General features: G+C 40.5%; 1 protein-coding gene across 3 annotated transcripts in view; it reads left to right on the plus strand.

The window, feature by feature from the left end:
* Positions 1 to 23,796, plus strand: part of SLC27A6 (solute carrier family 27 member 6) — a 75,756-nt gene that overhangs the window by 20,958 nt on the left and 31,002 nt on the right. For all 3 annotated transcript variants that reach the window (XM_061625447.1, XM_061625430.1, XM_061625439.1), the window contains 3 exons: positions 1,775 to 1,981; positions 2,838 to 2,996; positions 7,891 to 8,015. In XM_061625447.1, coding sequence (XP_061481431.1) covers positions 1,777 to 1,981; positions 2,838 to 2,996; positions 7,891 to 8,015 — 489 coding nt within the window. In that variant the 5' untranslated portion in view covers positions 1,775 to 1,776. The remainder of the gene's footprint in view (positions 1 to 1,774; positions 1,982 to 2,837; positions 2,997 to 7,890; positions 8,016 to 23,796) is intronic.

The raw sequence follows: 23,796 nt of genomic DNA on the forward strand, positions 1-23,796 counted from the left end.
TATCTGTCACAAAGTCCTATTTCTTTGGCATGAAATAATGCAGTGAGGGATTGTGTGTAACATCTTTCTGCTGAGAAGCAGTCTGTTGTCACTAGCTAAGTGTTAAGCTCATAACTGAAGACACCTGTGTTATCTGGTGTAAGCTGGTACTCAAGGTCACCAGACTGAACGAGCTGTGGGAGTGCATGTCCAAGAAGGCACAAAAACTGCCTGGAATATTCCATCTTTCAGGACCCTCGTGATAGGCTGTTAGACCCCACCCTTAGGTGTTGCTAGGTCTTTCCCTATAAGAGTTAAAACTTACTTTGACTGGTTGCCCACATCCTACCCTAACACTACATCTGGGTGATGTTCTGCTGTTCCTGGTAGGATCAGGTATCTTTGCTATCCTAAGCTCTTTTGGTATGTTTAGAGTTAGGAATAATTAGATTTGTTACTTTATCCTGCATTTCAATTCTCAACTGTCTTTTAATGTTGATTGGTGATTTGTACCTATGCCTTATGCATGTTCCTCATTTAAGAATTTTTATGGTGCTATTTTTATGCATGTTTATTTTTTAATGAAGCTTTCTCATATTTATTGATAATTTAATGTCTTTTGTAAACTGCTTAGAGGTTTTGACAATTAAGCAGCATATACATTTTGTTAAATAAAATAAATACATGTTTCCTTCTGGGTGTTCTCACAAATAAGCCTTGGGCACTAAATCTAGCACCTAAGCCACTTTGGCTACTTGCTGTTGAATAGTCTGTTAAGCTTGGGACTCCAGGAAGCAGAGAGACTGGCTTTTAGCTCTTTGAAATGCCAGAGAGGTCCATTTAATTTAAAGCTTGGGTTTCCCCTGGTTCAAGCTGGTGGATGGGGGGGTGGGGTGGCGACAATGTGATCTAGCTTACAGAGTTGGTTTTGGTGTTTTCCAGCCCTGGTAAGGTTGGCAACTGAGGGTGACTTACAAGATTGATGGTTTCCAGGTTTGGGGAACCCAGTGATCTTGACGATAGCTTTATTTCTCTGTAACATAGGAATCAGTAGAGACAATGCATGTCCTAAACTAGCTCCTGGATGCAGTCATAGTCTGGATGAGGGCAAATAAACTGCAACTGTACCTTGACAAGATAGAGACCCTATGGATGGGCAGCTTCAGGTCTGGGAACTGGGTGGTATAAAAGCTCCGAATGGGGTTGTACTCCTTCTGAAGGAGCAGGGGTGAAATTTGTGGCTGGTCCTAGATTCATTTCTTTCACTAGAGACGCTAAACAATTTGGGACAAGGATACCTAGCAAACTGCCTCCCATGGTATAGACCAAGGTCTTCTAAGGATTGTTAAAAGCAGAAGCTTTTAAGTGCCTCCTCATAGCTATATCAGAGGAGAAGCAGATGTGTGCAAGCCCAAGTCTTGCAGAGGCTTGTTCCCATAATGCTAAACCAGGACTGATTAATGTATGGCCCTCCAAGTGTTTTGGACTCTTAACTCGCATTAGCCCCAGCCAGCATCTGGACAAGGAGCACAGCTTAGTCACCCCTATGCTGATCTCTGGATTATTGTTGAGTAAAGCAGATAGTGCAGGACTTTTTTCTCAATTGTTCCTTTTGGAAGATTGTAAGGAAATTATACACATGTGTACACTGGTGCACATTTGTCTTTTGCCCCATACAATACCTGACCTGCTCCCTGTCCTCTCCCACCACCCCAATATTGACAGATATTTCACTATGAAGATATATTGATTGAATCCAGCATTGAATTTAATATGTTTCAATATTATTTTAAAGATATGCTTGGGACCCTGGAGGAAATTCTTCCTAGCCTTCAAGAAGATATCAGGGTTTGGGTGATGACAAAAGAATCCACATTGCCACAGGTTGATACCATTTTAGACAAGCTGGAAGTTGCTTCTGATGACCCTGTACCTGTTAATCTCCGTATTGCTAATAACCTAAAGAATCCTCAACTCTACATTTTTACCTCTGGAACAACAGGTACAACATTCTATAACATAATGTAGGCTTGAAATATGTGACAGGTTTTTAAGGTATATATCAATAGTATTCCTTCTCTGATGCTTCCAGAACTTTTCTTAACTCCTATCCTTTCAGTATTTCCTGATCAATGATGTAGTGCACAATTACTTTTTTTAATCATACATTTACATATATTTATATTTAAGACTACATCAGTGTGTGCATTATGCTCATAGAAAGGAATGCAGCAGCTCACACAAAATGTTGTATTGGTAAAACTGCTTGCACCTTTCATAGAATGTGCAGAAACATAATTCGTGGAATATCAGAGACTGGATGTTAAGACATATTTTATTTTACTCAAGTGCAGCTGAGGGAAGAGGTTGCCAGTTGATTCCCCTCCCCCCATCCAAGCTACTTGGCCTTGAAACTGCTGTGAGACAGGTGCCTATTTTAGATCAAAGAAGTGGCATAGGTGAAATAAAATCATGAGATCCAATCTGAAAGAAGTTTTGATTTTCTCTGTAAAAAGTTTTGATTCAGCTTATTTTTATTTATACCCGGGTTGTATAATTCACATAAGTGGCTTCACTGGTTAATTGTTTTCAAATAATACATTTTCTTACTGCCTTAGCTTGCCTATTATCTGAATCTATTGGCAGAATATGTTGTGCAGCTGACTTATGTATGTTGGATGTTACATAATAATAGCCCAAAACGATGGAACAACTTGTTTGCAAATTACATTGCACATTTAGGCTTATAGCTGAAAATTTCATCCTGAAGTGTGGAAAGCTAGCCATTGATATCAAGTAATTAAACAATTTTTATCTAGTTTGAAAGGAAATGTGTATGTGAATTTTTTGTGTTTCAGGTTTACCAAAGGCTGCAGTTATCAGTCATATGCAAGTTCTAAAATTTGCTGCTGGATTATGGGTACTTGGTGTTGCTCCTCATGATATAATTTATATAACTCTCCCTCTTTACCACGGTGCAGCCTCTCTCCTTGGCATTGGTGGATGTATTGAACTGGGTAAGGCAAGCAATCTTTACTTGTGGAAAGTATGTATTGTGGAAAAAGGTGCAGAAGAAGTGTTCCTAAAAGGAGATAAATAACCAAATTCTACACTGAAAAGCATCCTCACATGCAATAATAGCACTAGGATGTCCCTTTAAGTTCTTTCAAGTCACATTTCAAATCCCATTCTGTCCTTTTCCTGGGATACCAAATTAGACAAGCTGGGTAATTTCCTTAATTATGACAGAATTGATGTGCATGTGGACAAGCTCTAGCCCAATGGGGGTGCATGCGAAGTAGATTCCAGGGATGCTAAATCACACATCACTAATCTCAGTTCAGGTCCAGCAGAGATTCAGTCCAATGAAGCAAGATTAGACAAAGTAGAGGTCATGGTCCAAAAGGCAAGGAAAGCAGATAGCACTCAGATTGCTCCAAGTGAAGATTAGTCTGGAAGTTAACAAGGCAGGCCTGAATGTACCTCCAATAACCAGCAAGCCACACTTAGCCTTAAATAATACTGCAGTGTTCTCTGAGCAGTTGTGGCCCCATCGCCAATGAGTGGAGCATGTAATTTTAAAGGGCCCTGTCTGGTTTTTTTTTAAAGAACCATTTATTATGGTGGTGCAGAAGAGGATGCAGACTGGGTTAAGGCCTCTACTTAAAAGGCTTGTTGAAAGAGGAAGGTCTTCAGTAGGCGCCAAAAAGATAACAGAGATGGCACCTGTCTAATGTTAAAGGAGAGGGAATTCCAAAGGGTAGGTGCCATTACACTAAAGGTCCGCTTCCTATGTTGTGCGGAACAGACTTCCTGATAGATGGTATCTGCAAGAGGCTCTCACCTGCAGAACATAGTGATCGACTGGGTGCACAAGGGGTAAGATGATTTTTCAGGTATGTGGACCAACCACATAGATTGCATTACGGTAATCCAACCTGGAGGTTACCAGTGCATGGACAACAGTGGTCAGGTTATGTCAGTCCAGAAACAGCTGCAGCTGGTAAAAGGCACTCCTAGCCACTGAGGTCACCTGGGCCTCTAGCAACAAAGATGGATCCAGGAGCACCACCAGACTACGGACCTGTTCTTTCAGAGGGAGTACAACCCCATCCAAAGCAGGCAACTGACCAATTATCCGAACTCGGGAACCACCATCACACAGCGCCTCCACCTTGTTAGGATTCATATTCAGTTTATTGGCCCTTAACCAGCCCACCACAGAGTCCATGCATGGCCTTTCCTGATTCAGGTGTTACAAGAAATAGAGCTGGGTATCACCAGTGTACTGCTGACACCTCACCCCAAATCTCTTGATGACTGCTTCCAAGGACTTCATATAGATGTTAAATAGCATTGGGGACAAGATGGTTCCCTGTGGCACCCCATAGCACAACTGCCAGGGGGCCAAAAACCACCCAATGCTGTTCTCTGAAAATGATACTGGGGATAGGATCGGAACCACTGTAAAACAGTGCCAAGACCCATCTCACCAAATTGGCCCAGAGGAGGAATATCATGGTTAATGGTATCAAAAGCTGCTGAGAGATTAAGTAAGAATACCAGGGTCACACTCCCTCATCGTTCTCCCGATAAAGGTCATTCATCTGGGTGACCAAGGCCGATTCAGTCCTATAACCAGGCCTGAACTCAGACTGGGATGGGTCAAGATAATTTGTTTCATCTGAGAGTACTTGCAATTGCTGCACCACAACCCTCTCAATCACTGTCCCTAAAAAGGGGTATTTGCAACCGGTTGGTAGTTGTCACAAACCAATGAGTCCAGGGTGGGCTTTGTCAGGAGAGGTTGGCTCACCGCCTCTTTCAGGGCACTGGAATTGCTCCCTTCTGCAATGATGCATCGACCACACCCTGGATCCACTCTGTCACACTCCCTCGGCAAGGTTTAATAAGGCAAGAAGGGCAAGGGTTGAGAGAACACATTCCTGGCCACATCGTCACAAGCATCTTGTCCATGTCATCAGCCTGCATGAGCTGAAACCGATCCCAAGAAGTTGCAACAGACATTGACTGGACACCTCACTGGGGACAACAGTAGATGTGGATGGGCATCAAGATTGCTACAGAAGCGAGCAACTTTACCCTCAAACAATTCACATTGCAAACAATTCACAGCGTGCCTCCAAAGGGTCTAAAACTCAGTTTCCTGGAGGTGATGTCAACAGACCCCTGACAATACAGAAAAGCTGCATCAGATGGATACTTGAGGATGTGATGGTGGCAGAGAAGTGGGCCTTCTTCTCTGCCCTCACCACTACACAGTAGGTATGGTTATAATGTTTTACTCATGCCCAAACAGTGTCACAGCATGTCTTTCGCTACTTGCACTCTAGCCATCATCCAGTCTGTTTCAATGCACCTAGTTCACTGGTGTACCAATGTACAAACCAGGCTCCACAGTGCCGGAGAGGGCACTGAGGGACAACCATGTTAAGAGCCCAACACACTTTGTTGTCCCACAGTGTGACAAGGGCTTCAACAGAGTCACCTGATCTGTCTACTGAGAACTCCCCCAGGGCATTCAGGAATCCAGTGGATTGCATTAGTCTGCAGAGGTGGACCATCTTAATATGTCCACCACCCCTGCAGGGGAGGATCAGAGCAGTGAGTCTAAACTTCACCAGGAAATGATCTGACTATGACAATGGGGGTGACATCAACCCCCCCATCTCTAGAACACTCCTTCCTCCATCTGGAGAAAAAACCAAGTCGAGTGTGTGCCCTGCTCTATGTGTCAGGCCAGTGTCAACTTGAGACAGCCCCATGGTCGTCATGGAGGCTATTAAGTGCCAAGTCAGAACACTAGAGGCGGCCTGAGCATGGATATTGAAATCACCCAGGACTATCTGCCAGCTGAGTCAGAAAAAGCTTCCAGGCAGCATGGTGGACGGTACACCAGCAGCAACCCTAGTTTACTGTCTCCTTGGCCTAACACCAAGTATAGGCCCTCACAGCCAACTTCAAGACAGAGTGGTTTCCTTGTGGAAATGGAGATAGAGATGGAAGTTCTGTAGACCACAGCAATCCCTCCCCTCGCCATCCCTGTAGCCTATGCTATTGTTGCACCGAGTATCCAGGTAGGCAAAGCTGGGTCAGATCAACTCTTCCCAGCTCACCCACCCATGTTTTGATAATGTACACCAAATTGGATGAATGTGGTCTTAATGTGTACCAATCTGGCATTAAACAGCACACACAGGCCAGTGGGCACAGCAGATGAGCAAAGAAGAATCCATGGGAGAAGTTGGAGGGAGGAGCAAGGTGTAGACAGCCTTGCCGTCATCTTCTGTGGTAGCTCACTACTTCCCCATGGCTATACCTCCCACTACCCATGATCACTGAGATTGGGGTGACATCACCCATATCCTTCCTTACTAAGACTCCTCCTAAACAACTGATATGGGCACAAGAACCCACCAACAAAACCTACCTGAACCAGTTTTCCCAGTAGGCCTCTGAGAGAACTAGGAACAGTCAGACCCACTCAATATCTTTCACAAAAGGCACATCTACTCACACACCCCCATCTCACACCCAGGGAGGGCTAGCCTTCTACCAGTTGTAGGCTCTCACTCTGAAGGCATCTGTTGACTTTCTCCTATCATTCAGTTCACTGCACAAGCTCTCAACCTGCGCAGGAACTACACATGCACCATACACCCTCCCCACTACCAAACTCCTCTAGATTGTTTTTTTTAAAAAGTAATAATAGAAGTAGTGCCCTCACCCTCGGGATTCCGTAAGGGGACCCCCCAAGGGACAGTCACCTTTGGTGTTGACCCTGGCAGTGGGAGACCTGCTGCCCAAAGACAGCTAGACTTTTATGCCCCCTGACCCAGCCAGGAGCTGATGCAAGAGATTACATGATTGACTGCAGCCTCTCTCTGGATTCAGGGTTAGGCAGGGGGGGTCCCAGACCTTGCAGCACTTACCAGGGTCTCAGCTCTCTCAAGTGACAGCAAGCAAGTACCCAGATGCTCAAGTACTCATTTCCAGGGCAGGTCTCCAGTCCCTCAGTGCAACAAAATATAATATGTTTTCTATGATCTACTGCAAAAAATCCAGAGATGAAAGAGTCTTACTGCAGTTGCATTTTTCCTAATCAGCTATACTCTAAAAAGTGGGAACTAGACTTTCCCCTGCATAAACGGTGAAATTTCACATTGATCCAACTTAGTGATATTTTTGGTATATAGAGGTCAGTGTGCCTATGTTCCATGCACATAAAAGTGCCAGAGTTGGGTACAGGTGGATGAAGAGTGCAACTTGCATCCAAACCCCAGGAGCAGCAGTGGGGTCACTGGGCCTTGCTTTTTTCTAGCCTGCATGGAAAAGGCATGATGTATTGCAGGGGTAGTGAACTTTTTTTAGCCCAACAGCCTTATTCCCTCCTAGGCCTTTCAAGGGCCACATGCCCATGGTGAAGCTAGAGGAAAAAGTGGGTGGAGCAACAAATATAAACATTATCTTACAAATGTAAACTTTACCTTTGTCCATTAGCCTAGTTTCTATGCACAATCATACACCCTCCTCTATTCGTCATCCAGACAACCAAGAGGCGTTATCAGAGTTTGACACATTCCAGCCAGTCAAAAACACTGAAGGAGGGTGCAAAGCAGGGTCAGTGAAGGCTGTGGCCTGGTGATAGGGGGTGTATCTTGAGAGAGTCCCAAGGGCCAGATAGATCGGCTGGAGGGCTGCATTCAGTCTCTAGGCCTGAGGTTCCCCATCTTGATGTACTGCCAGATGTTGACATAGATATTTAAAAATATTTTGCAACTAGTGTATATCAATTCAGTTTATTGTTAAGGATGTTACATTTTCCAATAACTATAATACATAATGTCAGAGAAATATTAAACCTAAAGATATGGTTTTATTTTCCCCAAGGTGCAACTTGTGTGTTAAGAAAGAAATTTTCAGCTAGTCAATTCTGGACTGACTGCAAAATGTATAATGTTACAGTTATTCAGTACATTGGGGAACTGTGCCGTTACCTTTGCAAGCAGCCTGTGGTAAGTTCAATCAAATAATATATTTATTTATATATTAGTTTTATTTATGGCCCACTCTTTGTCTAACAAAACCCTAAAGTGGTTTAGAAAACAATTCAATAAAATACAACAAGGAATTATTAAAACAATATTTAAAACATTATATGCAGCAGAAAACTTCAGAACGCAATGTGGGAGGCTGGACCCGGGTCCCTCACCAATATAAGGGAGATCAGTAATCAATATGCTCATATCTGTCAATAGAGCTAAAAGGCTTCCCTTAAACTCGCATATTAAGGTGCATTTTGCTAAGCTACAGAGGAAATGGGGAAATGGCAAGCTGTGCCAGCTAGCTCCTGAAAAGGGAAGTTGCAGTTAGAGAAAGATTTCAAATCTGTTTAGGAACATTTTGAACTGGTATGAACTAGAATTAGTAAGAATGAGTACATGGACTCATCACATGCTCTGAAAACCCCTCCTCCATGTAATTTTGCAATTAATTTGCCATGCCTATATAACTGTGTGTGTCTATGTCACAGGCAAAGACTTTCTCCTTTGTGCAGGTAACTTTCTCTCCTGATGTACATCAGTATTTTTCTTTATTGCAATAAACTTGTCCAATTGACTGCTTCTCCTAAATTTGATTGTGAAATTATTTTCCTTCAACAGCAATATTCTGATATCCGTAAATCACCCAGATTTATAACTGTTTCCAAAAGGCCTGCATGAATAAGTGTTGTAAGGTCACCAATGAAAGGGACAATTTTACTTCCAAAGAGAAGGAGTTCTACAATCAGAGTGCCACTATGGAAAAGCACCCTGTCCTGTGCTGTCAAAGAGCATATCACAACCATCAACAAAACCATAAGAGTCTCTGTTGATAGTGATACCAAGTCATGGGCTAGCACATATTGGAAGAAGAGCTCCTTTTTAAGTATTTTAGACCCGAGTTGTTCAGGGCTTTGTACACTAAATACCTTAAATTGGGCCTAGTAGTATATAGGAGGGCAATGCAGTTGCCAAAGGAGTGATGCAACGTGATTCCATCTTAAGACTCCCATACAGCAGACCCCCTGCAGTAGGCCTGTGTAGAGCTCATTACAGTTGTCCAAATGTGAGGGTATAACATGTGGCTGGAAATATGTACTTCTTGCAACCTGAGCTTCAAGCAACAGCTGAGAATCTTGGGACCACCCCCAGACTACCACTTTGATGGCCGTGAAGCAGTTTATAAATTAGTAAAATAAATAAATGTCTTATTTTTCTGAAATCTGATCATCTTATACACCTCACCAAGAAGATTCAGAATGCCCACTGGAGGCATAATTAGGCTTTTTAACACTTAATATTTGCCTGAACCTGACTTTTTTTGGTACCTGAACAAATCTAAATTGGGTTGGAGCATTCCAGCTGTCTATGTTTTCTAGCCTGAGTAAACAGCTTTGGATTTGTCCCCAAGATTACAAGATTGTAAATATGTCTTTTTAAAAAGTGGGTGCTACAAGAATTTCACTCATGCCAAGCATGCATAAATCTCTCTTGAGTCAAGGATCTCAGCCAAATATATTTTCAGCCAGCCAACTATTTGAAATGATTGTCAGCTTTTATAATATTGCTGCTAAAAGAAATCAGTTTCTTTCTAAAATGCATTTAAAAGCAGAGCTTGGTTTTGACATTTTTTTTAAAAAGGGGAAATAATATCCAGTCTAAAATATTTATTAGGATCAAATAAGAAATATGTGGCTTATAACATTTTAAATATGCAGAACTGTTGATCATTTCACAGATAGCATGCTAAAACTGAAAAGATGATGACGCTCATTTTTGATTTGTAGTTGAAAATGGCACAGATTTGAAACACATGTGCATCTCTGTGGAACATTGTATCTGAGGGCCAAACTAGATTTTTATTTAATGTCTAGGGTAGTGGTGTGTGTGTGTGCGTGTGCACACGTGCACACTTTTAAATGCAAATAGAAGTAAAATGCAAATAGAAGTAGCTGGGGTAGAGGAGGTGATAATTATTGGAATCAAGGTGGTGATGGGGAACTTAATCCTTTCTTCCCCAACCATGTTCTTGAGGGAAAACCTTCCTCTGTAGCTGCTGTCCTAAATAGCTTGGAACCCAAGAACCTTAAGGAGCATCTCCCCCAGTATCAACCACCTTGGGCCTTACAATCGCTTGGGAAGGCCCTGTTGGTAGTGCCTCCACTCACTGTTGTCCAGTAGGTATTGACCAATTACAGGATCTTCTTAGTGGTGGTTCCCCGTTTGTGGAATGCCTTTCCTGATGAGGTGCATCTGTCTCCCTCATTACTGACTTGAAGGAGACATTTAAAGACATTCATGTTTACCCATGCATTTGATGGCTGATAGATATTGGCCAAGGCAACCTTGCAATTAGTAACTGTGAAGGTATGTGATTGACTAGAATCTAGTTTTGTCTCCCACCCACTTGACACTCTCACTTAACTGTATTCTGTTTTATTACCCCTCACATTGAAACTCTGAAACTTTGCTTTTAATGGACATGGTTGGAACTCATGGTTTGTCTTCATGATGGATTTGGGGCCTTTTGTAACCCGTGAGTCTAAGTTTTTGCACTGGATTTTCTTTTTCTTTATAACTATAGAGAGTGAAGCTTCATTTAATCTGTAAACTATGTGATCCTGGGTAAATGTCACAATCCTACTTATCTGCATAGAGTCTACTAGTTCGGCATTAGAATATGAAGAAGTGGTGATCCATGGCATTTCAGAAACTAGTGTGTGTTTCTGAAAACTAGAAAGCCACATGAATCACTCATTGGAATGAGGTTTCAGGAATGCGTCTCAATGTCATCCTACCCTTTCCTCTTTGACTCTTTGGGCAGCCGTAGCTTCCACATATAATGTTCAAACAAAATAGTTTGTTTGCCCATTTTCCCAAATAAAAACTGATTTTTAGTAGATAATTTAAGTTCTATTGAATAAATCCCTCCCCAAACATTTCCTTTTAGCAAACTTATTGCTAAGTGTTTTAGAATAGCATCCATACCAGGTACGACTCTGTTAGGAATTAGATGTACAACTTGTTTTTGGAGGGGTTGCACTCCCCTGAAGGAACAGGTCTATACTCTGGGAGTACTTCTGGATTCCAACTTTTAACTGGAGATGTAGGTGGCTTCTGTGGCTAGGATAGGGTTGCCATATTCCAGTTCCACAAATCTGGACAGGCTAATTTGTATATTATGCAATTATGTAAATTAAGTATATTAATGGTTGCATTGTCCATTTGTTTTGTTTTGTGGCTAGTAATTGCCACCAAAAAGGAGGATATGAGGAATCTATTTTTTTTAAAAAACAAAAAACACCACCTTACATTTTCAGCCTTAAATGCCTACACTTTAGTTTCGAATATTATGGAATATTCATTTAAGAGGATTTATATCCTGCCCTTCCACTGTTAAAAACAAGTCAAAATTCAGATAATAGTTTTAGAAATACTATAAGTTCTAGATCTAAATCCATTGTGCTACTGGTCCAACTTTGGAAATAATATTTAACATAAGAACATAAGAAGAGCCTGCTGGATCAGGCCAGTGGCCCATCTAGTCCAGCATCCTGTTCTCACAGTGGCCAACCAGGTGCCTGGGGGAAGCCCGCAAGCAGGACCCGAGTGCAAGAACACTCTCCCCTCCTGAGGCTTCCGGCAACTGGTTTTCAGAAGCATGCTGCCTCTGACTAGGGTGGCAGAGCACAGCCATCACGGCTAGTAGCCATTGATAGCCCTGTCCTCCATGAATTTGTCTAATCTTCTTTTAAAGCCGTCCAAGCTGGTGGCCATTACTGCATCTTGTGGGAGCAAATTCCATAGTTTAACTATGCACTGAGTAAAGAAGTACTTCCTTTTGTCTGTCCTGAATCTTCCAACATTCAGCTTCTTTGAATGTCCACGAGTTCTAGTATTATGAGAGAGGGAAAAGAACTTTTCTCTATCCACTTTCTCAATGCCATGCATAATTTTATACGCTTCTATCACGTCTCCTCTGACCCGCCTTTTCTCTAAACTAAAAAGCCCCAAATGCTGCAACCTTTCCTCGTAAGGGAGTCGCTCCATCCCCTTGATTATTCTGGTTGCCCTCTTCTGAACCTTTTCCAACTCTATAATATCCTTTTTGAGATGAGGCGACCAGAACTATACACAGTATTCCAAATGCGGCCGCACCATAGATTTATACAATGGCATTATGATATCAGCTGTTTTATTTTCAATACCTTTCCTAATTATCGCTAGCATGGAATTTGCCTTTTTCACAGCTGCCGCACACTGGGTCGACATTTTCATCGTGCTGTCCACTACAACCCCGAGGTCTCTCTCTTGGTCGGTCACCGCCAGTTCAGACCCCATGAGCGTATATGTGAAATTAAGATTTTTTGCTCCAATATGCATAATTTTACACTTGTTTATATTGAATTGCATTTGCCATTTTTCCACCCATTCCCTCAGTTTGGAGAGGTCTTTTTGGAGCTCTTCGCAATCCCTTTTTGTTTTAACAACCCTGAACAATTTAGTGTCGTCAGCAAACTTGGCCACTTCACTGCTCACTCCTAATTCTAGGTCATTAATGAACAAGTTGAAAAGTACAGGTCCCAATACCGATCCCTGAGGGACTCCACTTTCTACAGCCCTCCATTGGGAGAACTGTCCGTTTATTCCTACTCTCTGCTTTCTGCTTCTTAACCAATTCCTTATCCACAAGAGGACCTCTCCTCTTATTCCATGACTGCTAAGCTTCCTCAGAAGTCTTTGGTGAGGTACCTTGTCAAACGCTTTTTGAAAGTCTAAGTACACTATGTCCACTGGATCACCTCTATCTATATGCTTGTTGACACTCTCAAAGAATTCTAGTAGGTTACTGAGACAGGACTTTCCCTTGCAGAAGCCATGCTGGCTGTGCTTCAGCAAGGCTTGTTCTTCTATGTGCTTAGTTAATCTAGCTTTAATAATACTTTCTACCAGTTTTCCAGGGACAGAAGTTAAGCTAACTGGCCTGTAATTTCCGGGATCCCCTCTGGATCCCATTTTGAAGATTGGCGTTACATTTGCCACTTTCCAGTCCTCAGGCACGGAGGAGGACCCGAGGGACAAGTTACATATTTTAGTTAGCAGATCAGCAATTTCACATTTGAGTTCTTTGAGAACTCTCGGGTGGATGCCATCCGGGCCCGGTGATTTGTCAGTTTTTATATTGTCCATTTCCCTGCTGATTTTGTTCCTTATAGTTCTTTAACATCTGTTGTAGTTTACTAATTCTGTATTGCAATATTGTGATGTTGGTCTGTACAGAATACTGTAAAATATATGAAATATCTCTCACTGACATGAAACTTTACACTGAACATCCATGCTACATGAGGCAGGCAGAATAGCCTTAACTGGGAACAATAGCAATATATTCCAGGGCTATGAGAAATTATGATCATATCCTCAGTATGTGGTAGTGAAAGAAAATGAACAAAATCTAGTTGATTACCCTAGTTACTCCACATACCTCTTTTTAAAAAAAGAATATACATAGAAAATCTAACAAACATAAAGAATAACTAAGGCTGCAATCCAGTACACACTTACCTGGGAACTGAACCCAATGGAGCTTACTTGAGTAGACATATATTGGATTGCACTGTAAATGATACAAGTTTACTAGTCTCAAAAGCACATCTAAAGTACATTTAAAAGTATATCCAAAGAGACAATCTGATCATATATTCTACTACAGTAATCAACACATTTATTCTGTTTCTCTAAAAAGATATATTTTGTCCCTCTACATTTAATATTTACTCATCTTTTTAGCTCTGTTTAAAAAAACCTATAGGATAATACAGGGGCAGAATGGCTATAATATGTGATCAGTGCAGTTTGTAGCAGTGTACTACACAGGAGAATGTTACTATAAACTACAAATCAAGTCTATGTAGAACATTGGTGTGATATTAGAGTTACCCAAGATAAAAGGTTTTAAAACTTTTACAGAAATTGTTAAAAGGATTTTAGACTTGATTTTGTAGACTAGACGAGATTAGCAGGACCTCTATGGCTAAAGTATGCTCTTACATTGATTCCTTTGGGTTGAACATTGCTTGGGACTCAGGAGCCGCCAGTCTTCCCCCCCCCCAAGGGCACGGCACATCTTGGCTCACATGCAAGAAACACCATCCCCTGGACTCACCATAGCAACCTGACCAAGCAAAGGGCAGCTGCGGTAACAACAAAAAATTACTCGTGGGCAGCACATGCGCCCACCAAAGCTCTAAAAGAAAAGACAAGGAAGTGATGTAGGCTTATGGGCTTTATGGATGGAGACTGGCGTCACTCTAAACCCCTGGTCATCTCTATGGTGAAAACTCTAAATACTTTGCATTTGACGTCTGGGCAAAATGGGCAGAAAACTGCCTTCATGTTTTGCCTTCTTTCTCTGGATCCACAAGGGCTAGAGACTAGCTTTTTAAAAAAATGAAAGCTGAGAGTCTGGGCCACCTAATGGACTGAGCATGCACTGGGTGGCATGGATAGAATCTGGGTAAAACCCAGCTAACCAGCAGTATGGCAACCCTAGGCTAGGAGTGCTTCTGCCCAGCTTAGGCAGGTTCACGAGCTATGGTTGTTCCTGGATCAGGATAGCCTGGTCTCAGCTGTCTGCTCTGGTGATCTGCCTGGATTACTGTAAAGTGTTCTACATGGAGCTGCCCATTGAAGACAGTTCAGATGCTACAACTAGTGCAGAATGTGGGTGCTACGTTGGTAAGTGGGATAACCTGAGGGACCATATGTCCCTGATCTTTAGAGCACTGCATTGGATGCCAGTAAGCTGTCGGTCCCAATTCAAGATATTAGTACTAGTACACAAAGCCCTAAAAAGCTTGGGATCCAAGTACCTAAAAGAGGACAGTATCAACCATTTTGGACCCTATGATCAGTAGGGGAGACCCTCTTAGGGGTGCTGGCACTAGGGGTTGCCCGGTTGATGGATACCTGTAACATGGCCTGCTCAGTGGTGGTTCCCTGTTTGTGGAATGCCCTCCCTAATAAATGTCTCAATCTTCCTCATTATTAACTTTTAGGAGAAATTTAAAAACCTTTCTGTTGACCCAGGCATTTGATGTCTGTCCCTGCCCACCCTGAAATTACTAGTTTTGAGTGTAGGTGATTGCATTTTAAGAGGGTTGTTAAACTGTTTTTAAATGTTTTAATTGTATTGTTTTAGTATTGATATGTTTGTTGTCCTGGGAACCTTTGGAGATGGCCTATAAGTGTAGGGGTATATAAAGAGTGGGAGTTGGTAATTGGTGGGTTAGTGGCTATCTGAACCAGAAAGATACGAGGATCTATACAATTTCCAGTGTGGAGATTGTTATTCTTTTTTCAGATATGCAGCTTCGCTTACCTGCGCGAAGCTCTGGGGACCGGTAGCACAGTTGCGGCCAAGGGTGAAGCCGCAGTAGCCATTTTGAAGAAGGGAACGTCGCATGTCGCATTGGGATGACGCGCGACGTTCCGCACGGGGGGGGGGTGGAGCTACGTGCCTATTTAAGCCCGCTAGTGGGAGTTGGTAGTTGGTGGGTTAGTGGCTATCTGAACCAGAAAGATACGAGGATCTATACAATTTCCAGTGTGGAGATTGTTATTCTTTTTTCAGATATTCTCTATCACCCATGTATCAGCCTTTTGTATAGTATATCACAAACAAGTCTGGTTCTTTAATTCTGAAAATTAAACTCCTATTAACGCCTTTTTTATTTTATGTTTGTTTATTTTCATTTTTTGAGACATACAAAGCCAAAACAACAAACAAAATTAACCTTTCCTTCAGGTTAAATGGAATCATTTAAATCTAGAATGCATGCTTACAAAAAATCAATCACATCTCAGATTGATATGATAGAATGCCAGAATACTTGTTTACAAAAACAAATAGTGATCCAATCTCATGTTTGCATGATATCTATTCCATTAATTTACAAAGGGGGACCACTGTTCCATCAGTACTTCAGGGTTACTCTTTCCTTGTTTTGCCCAAATTGTAAGTTTGTCCATACCAGCAGTATCCAAGCATTTTTTCCATTTCCAAATTGGGCTAGTAGATGCTTTCCACTTCCTGGCTCACACAATTTTTGCAGCAATCATCAAGTTAAGAACCAATACCTTAAGATTTTTTACTTACCATGCTCTACAAGATTAAATATTGCCAACATTGGGGTGGGTCTAACTACAATGCCAATCATTTCTGAAATACAATGTAGAATTTGAATCCAATAATCTTTTGCAAATACACAATTCCACCACATACATGACATCTTAGCATTAACCAGTTTACATTTTCAACATCTGAAGTAGTTTACAAGATAAATTTTATTTAAGCTGGCAGGTGTCAAACACCATCTAAGTGAAAGCTTATACTGAGATTCTGAAATACTGAGACTTAATTATATTAATTCTGTGTTAGACCAGAGTTCACACCAAAGTTGTTGAGATGTATTTTATCCTAATTTCTCTCCCATCTTAATTCGATCTTTAAAAAGGTTGGCTTCATGTCCGAATATTGCTTATAAATTTCTGAAAGCAGCCCTTCAGATTTTTGAGTCAATATGTTTCCCATTTGGTTTCTTGCCTCAAATTGAGGCTTGGACCTAACAGAATAATCAAAAAGTGTCTAACTTGAAAATATTGGAACCAGGGTAGTTGCCATCTGCCTGTTATATCTTAGAATGCCTGCCAAGATGATATTTGTCCATTTTGGGAACCATTATGTTCCCAATTAAGATACTGCGAACTTTGAAAAATCTCTTTGAAACCACAGTGTCTTATTACTGAAGACCATTTAGATATGCCAGGACTTAATTTATATTTGTACTGGTCCCAGCTGGGTTGGAATCAAATGCTCATTTAACATATTACCCCTCTGTTTTTCAAGAGACCACATCAAATTTGCTAAACAATATTCTATATATAATTGTTACGGGTAATACAGATCTTTCTATTCCTTTTGATCAATCCATAGCTTTCACCGTCAATTGTGCCACATCATAATATAGCATTAAATTTGGGATTGCCCCTCCCCTTTTTCTGTAGAAGTCTGCATTATAATTTAATGAATCCTTGGACTCTTATCTAGCCTTTTAAAATCTTGAGTATGTCTTTCTGCCAACTCTTTAATTCTCTGGCATCTACCATTAGCGGCAATGATATAAAAAAAAAAGGGGGGAAATGACAATTTTACCAGCATTAATTCTGGCTAACCAAGGGATCTTCACCATCTATATTTTCTGCTTTAAAGTTCCAGCAAGAGTCTCATCATTAATTTTACCAATTTTAGAAACATCTTCAAATAATTTCAACCCTAAATATCTAACTGGTTTATCCTCCATCTTTATGCCATGCTGATGTGTAATGTTATTTTTCTCTTGCGCTGATAAATTAGATGTTATTTCTGTTTTTGATTTCATAACCTGATATTCTTCCAAAGTTTGAATAATATTAAATACTCTAGGTAATGACTGAAGTGGTTTTTCTAAGGATAGCATAATATCATCAGCATAAAGAGTGATTTTTTATGGCTTTTAGATGTTACTATACCCCATATATCAGTGGCTGTCTTCAAATTGCACACACTAGCGGTTCAACCACCAAACTAAATAATAAGGGGGACAAAGGGCACTCTTGTCATGTCCCTCTTTTAAATATCAGCTCCCTCATCAGATGCCTATTAACCTGCAGCTGTGCTTTTGGAGCAAAATATATAGCTTGAATCCAGGACTTAAATTTATGAGGTGTTCATTGCCATCAATGTTTTAAATAAATGTTCACTCTGCCCTGTCAAAAGCTTTGGTGGCATCTGTTGTTGTTATATGCCTCCAAGTCAACTACGCCTTATGGCGACCCTATGAATCAGTGACCTCCAAGAGCATCTGTCATGAACCACCCTGTTCAGATCTTGTAAGTTCAGGTCTGTGGCTTCCTTTATGGAATCAATCCATCTGTTGTTTGGCCTTCCTCTTTTTCTACTTCCTTCTGTTTTTCCAAGCATTATTATCTTTTCTAATGAATCATGTCTTCTCATTATGTGTCCAAAGTATGATAACCTCAGTTTCATCATTTTAGCTTCTAGTGATAGTTCTGGTTTAATTTGTTCTAACACCCAATTATTTGTCTTTTTTGCAGTCCGTGGTATCCGCAAAGCTCTCCTCCAACACCACATTTCAAATGAGTTGATTTTTCTCTTATCAGCTTTTTTCACTGTCCAACTTTCACATCCATACATAGAGATCAGAAATACCATGGTCTGAATGATCTTGACTTTAGTGTTCAGTGATACATCTTTACATTTGAGGACCTTTTCTGGTTCTCTCACAGTTGCCCTCCCCAGTCCTAGCCTTCTTCTGATTTCTTGACTATTGTCTCCATTTTGGTTAATGATTGTGCCGAGGTATCCTTGACAAGTTCAATGTCCTCATTGTCAACTTTAAAGTTGCATAAATCTTCTGTTGTCATTACTTTAGTCTTTTTGATGTTCAGCTGTAGTCCTGCTTTTGTGTTTTCTTCTTTAACTTTCATCAGCATTCATTTCAAATCATTACTGGTTTCTGCTAGTAGTATGGTATCGTCTGCATATCTTAAATTATTGATATTTCTCCCTCCAATTTTCACACCTTCATCTTGGTCCAGTCTTGCTTTCCGTATGATATCTTCTGCGTACAGATTAAATAAATAGGGTGATAAAATACACCCCTATCTCACACCCTTTCCGATGGGGAACCAATCAGTTTCTCCATATTCTGTCCTAACAGTAGCCTCTAGTGCAGAGTATAGGTTGCGCATCAGGACAATCAGATGCTGTGACACCCCCATTTCTTTTAAAGCATTCCATAGTTTTTCATGATCTACACAGTCAAAGGCATTGATGTAATCTATAAAGCAAAGGGTGATTTTCTTCTGAAATTCCTTTGTCCGTTCCATTATCCAACGTATGTTTGCAATATGATCTCTGGTGCCTCTTCCCTTTCTAAATCCAGCTTGGACATCTGGCATTTCTCGCTCCATATATGGTAAGAGTGTTTGTTGTAGAATCTTGAACATTACTTTACTTGCATGGGATATTAAGGCAATATTTCGATAATTACTGCATTCCCTGGGATCCCCTTTCTTTGGAATTGGGATGTATATGGAACGCTTCCAGTCTGTGGGCCATTGATTAGTTTTCCATATTTCTTGACAGATTTTAGTCAAAATTTGGACTGATTCAGTCTCAGTAGCTTGTAGCAACTCTGTTGGTATGCCGTCTGTTCCTGGTGATTTGTATTTTAAGAGCAGCTTTCACCTCGCATTCTAAAATTTCTAGTTCTTCATCATACAGTTCCTCCGTGAACGAATCTGTCATCCTGGCATCTATTTTATAGAGTTCTTCAGTGTATTGCTTCCATCTTCCTTTTATTTCATCTCGGTCAGTCAGTGTGTTCCCCTGTGGATTATTCAACATCCCTACTCTTGGTTTAAATTTCCCTTTCATTTCTCTAATCTTTTGGAACAGGGCTCTTGTTCTACCCTTTTTGTTGTCCTCTTCTATTTCTATACAGTAACTATTGTAATAGTTCTCTTTGTCCCTACATGCTAGTCGCTGTATTGTTGCATTTAGGGTTCTGACCGTGTTTCTGTCCCCTTTTGCTTTTGCTTTCCTTCTCTCTCTAACCATTTGAAGAGTTTCTTCAGTCATCCATTGGGGTCTTTCTCTCTTTTTAACTAGAGGTATTGTCTTTTTGCATTCTTCTCTGATAAGGTCTCTGACTTCATTCCATAGTTCTTCTGGTTCTCTGTCAACTAAGTTTAAAGCCTCAAACCTGTTCCTTATTTGATCTTTATATGGTTCTGGGATGTTATTTAAATTGTATTTTGGCATGATTGCTTTGCTGCTTTTCTTTAGCTTTACTCTGATTTTCGATACGACCAGTTCATGATCTGTACCGCAGTCTGCTCCTGGTCTTGTTTTTGCAGAAAGTATGGAACTTCTCCATCTTCTGCTACCAATTATATAATCAATTTGATTCCTATATTGTCCATTTGGTGATGTCCACGTGTACAGTCGTCTTTTCGGTTGCTCATAAAATGTGTTCGCAAGAAACAAATTATTGGCTTCACAGAATTCAATAAGTCTTTCTCCTGCTTCATTTCTGTCTCCTAGGCCCCATTTCCCCACAATTCCTAATTCTTCTCTGTTCCCTACTTTTGCATTCCAGTCCACCATTATCAGCACATCTTGTTTTGGTGTGTGATCAGTTTCTTCCTGTACTTCTGCATAAAATCTCTGCAATTCCTCTTCTTCTGTTTGCCGTTGGAGCATAGACTTGGATGATGGTTATGTTGATAGGTTTCCCATTTAATCTCATTGATATCACTCGCTCAGACCTTGCATTGTAACTCCTAATTTCTCTTGCTACATCACTTCTCACTATTAAAGCAACCCCATTTCTTCTTAATTTCTCATTTCCTGCATAAAATATTTTGTAGTTGCCTGATTGAAAATGTCCCATTCCGTCCATTTTAGTTTGCTCACGCCACGTATTGTAATGTTGATGTGTTCCATTTCTTGCTTGATAATTTCTAACTTTCCCTGGTTCATGCTTCTCACATTCCATGTTCCTATTGTGTGCGTTGTACAACTCCGGACTCCCCTTTTGCATGTGTGTGCATCAGCCTCTAGGCTTCCTTTTAGCTTTGACCCAGCTGCGTCATTAGTCACAGCGCTACTCGTACTTGTCCTTTGTTCTTCCCCAGTAGCTCGGTGAGTGCCTTCTGACCTGATGGTCTCATCTTCCAGCACTATCTCATGTTGCATTTTGGATACTCTGTTCATAGGGTTTTCGTGGTAAGAGATATTCAGAGGTGGTTTACCCTTGGCTTCTGAGTTTTGATGCATCTTAGTCTGGTGTTTCAGCTTTGACCATTCCGCCTTGGGTGCCCCTGCTAGGAGTCTAGCCTCTTGGTCTAGACTCCTGATGGCTTTGCTCTCAGCTTCTTCAACACTCTCAAACCCCCTCACCACGTTAAGGTGTGCATCCTAGAGAGGGTTGGTGGCATCTAAGAACAAAATCGTTGGGAGTTCTAATTTTTTTGAGCTTTCTTCAAGTTATTCACTACTTTTGTGTTAATAGTATTTAACTTTCTGTCCTTAATAAAGCCAGCCTAATTGTGATTAATGTAGCTTCAGATTATTTCATTCAGTCTCTTAGCTATTCTGCCATATGATTTTATAACCAATGTTCAGAAGCCATTTTCTAAGCTTGTTTCCTGTAATTAAAATGGGAAGTACCAGAAATACAAATAACAATGAGGGAAGGATTGACAGGTTTGTCACCAGTATTCTGCCATTACTATGAAAAGCTTATCCATCTTTTCATTTCTTTCCTAATTCTTATGAAAACGGGCATATGTTTAGGCATACATTTTTTAAAAAAAAAATAGAATGGGATTCCAGATATCAGATTGATTTAACATTAGGTGTAATCCCCATAGCATACTTGACCTACATTTGCAGTTTGGAGCCAATATTTACATGAAGGTATCCAGACTTGTCATAGTTAATTTTTTTAACTTTGCAATTTCCCCATAGTATGGCAACTTCTTAGTTGTTTCTGGTAAGGCCTGTATTGGGTCTGACGACATTGCTGCAATGCCATCCACAAACATCTAGAAAAGGTGTTCTCTTTCTTCTGTGGCTTACCCTAGAAGATAAACTGAGAGATAACAATACTTTTGTTCAAACCAAGAGGAATATAGATCATTGGTTCTCATCACTGTCCTTGAAGTACTACTGTATAATATTGTAGTAGCACCCACAAATTTATATCCCAAATGAAGTAATTTCAAAAGTTGTAGAAGAAATGGCCAGTCAGAGAGATGCTTTATACATGTCCACCATTATCAGTGCCTGCCAACAGGTTGTCATTCCTTTTACTATGATGTATTCAATACTCTGCAAATTGGATCTGATATTTGATGCCCTGGTATAAACCCTGCCTAATGATGGTGCTCTTTGATTATGCTCTTTATGTTTTTCAGTCTAGAGGTGAGAATAGCAGGAAACACATTTTGATCCTATTTAAATATGTTGGGGTGATGGTGGCAGAGAGAGCAAGCCAAGATCTTGCTCATTTTCTTTGGGATAACCTATCAGAGCACTATTGCTCTGGTTCTGGTTGAAGGACAGATTTTGATAGCTGCCTTCCTCTTACTCCACCCATTGTAATTGCTGAAGGGGAAATAACTAAAAAATGTGATTTATTTACAGAATGTATATCCCACACCTTCAACATAAATGCTTGTTCCCAGGGCAGCTAACAGAGTAATACAAAACAAAGCACAATTTAAAATAATAATAACAGAGCAGACAACTAATCTAGCCTATTAAAACAATACACTACAGCAATAACATCCCTTTCAAATAGACAGTAAAACCAAACTGCTCTGAATGAAAAATATGTGTCTATAGCAGATGTATAATGTGTAAGTTTATGAAATTGCCTGACATCCTAACTCTTGCCATGTTCCTATATGACCATCTTGCCCTATCTTTCTCACTGACTGGCCCTAAAATTTATGTAAGTCTTTCACAATGTTGTCAAGATGTCTTCAAGGTATTTCTAATATCTTGGACTCTGCACTTATTTATTTTTTTAAAATGTATATCCTCCTTTTTACCATCTAGGTCTCAAATTGGTTTACAATGATAAAAATATACAAAATGGATTGTGTATGTGCGTACGTATGCTTGTTTCCCAACTCTAAACTCTTCATCCCAAAAGTTGCTCCTTGGCTCTGACCCTTGCTTCAAAGTATTACCTGACTTGAGATTTGTTGAACTGGTTTAGAGTCACTTTGCACCAGACTTGTGACAGTAACTGTGATTTTGTAAATTATGAAGGCTGCAAATAGTGCTATAGCAACTTTGAATTAATCTAGCTCTTTCTATGGGATATCTACAATCAACAAAGCATTCTTTTGTTAACTAAAAGGATAGATGGAAACAAAGTTTACTTATGTGTTAAAATGGCAACTAGAGAGTTTCACTTTGCATGGGCCTGTGAATAAACCATTCAGTCTGAATTGAGCTTTTTTCGTTTTTTCTTCACTGAACACAAGGGCACAATAAAAGCCTCTTTGTTGTTGTGTTTAGTCTGGTGTTACTAGGATTACAGAGAATCCAGTGACCACAGTAAAGAGTAGCTGCAGTGTTACAGATGACATGTTAATGTGAATTTAGCAAGGAATCAGTTCCTTTTTAAATCAATGCTTAAATCAACTCTACAGAACCAATATAATGTGAAATGTGTGAGGAAACAAACAATGAAAGACTCTTCTGCTTATTTTACAATGGTTGCCTTGATCCAGCTAAAGGTAGTTGTGGCTAGGAGTGAAATCCTATACACATCTACATAAAAGCAAGTCTGCTTGTAGAGCTATCTCCCAAGTAAGCATGTTTAGAATTGCACCATCAAGCCTATTGTAACCAATGGAACAACTTCTGGCTGTTTCTAGGCAGCAGAGCATCAGAAAAGTAGTTTCAAGGATAGTCCTCCAAAGTCAGAAGCCTCCTGATTGTTCCTTCTGGCAGTAGCTCTTTATGTTGGCTACTGTGGATGGGACAAGGTAGGGGAGAAACAGTCACACAGAGACTGCAAGTACAGAATCTGTTTCCTTTGAGCACTGAAATGTGGAATGAAGCTTGATATGCAAATTGAGACATGCACACAGACTGGCATTAATTGCA

The sequence above is a fragment of the Rhineura floridana genome, chromosome 1 (genome assembly GCF_030035675.1).
Source record: "Rhineura floridana isolate rRhiFlo1 chromosome 1, rRhiFlo1.hap2, whole genome shotgun sequence".
Lineage (NCBI taxonomy): Eukaryota > Metazoa > Chordata > Lepidosauria > Squamata > Rhineuridae > Rhineura > Rhineura floridana.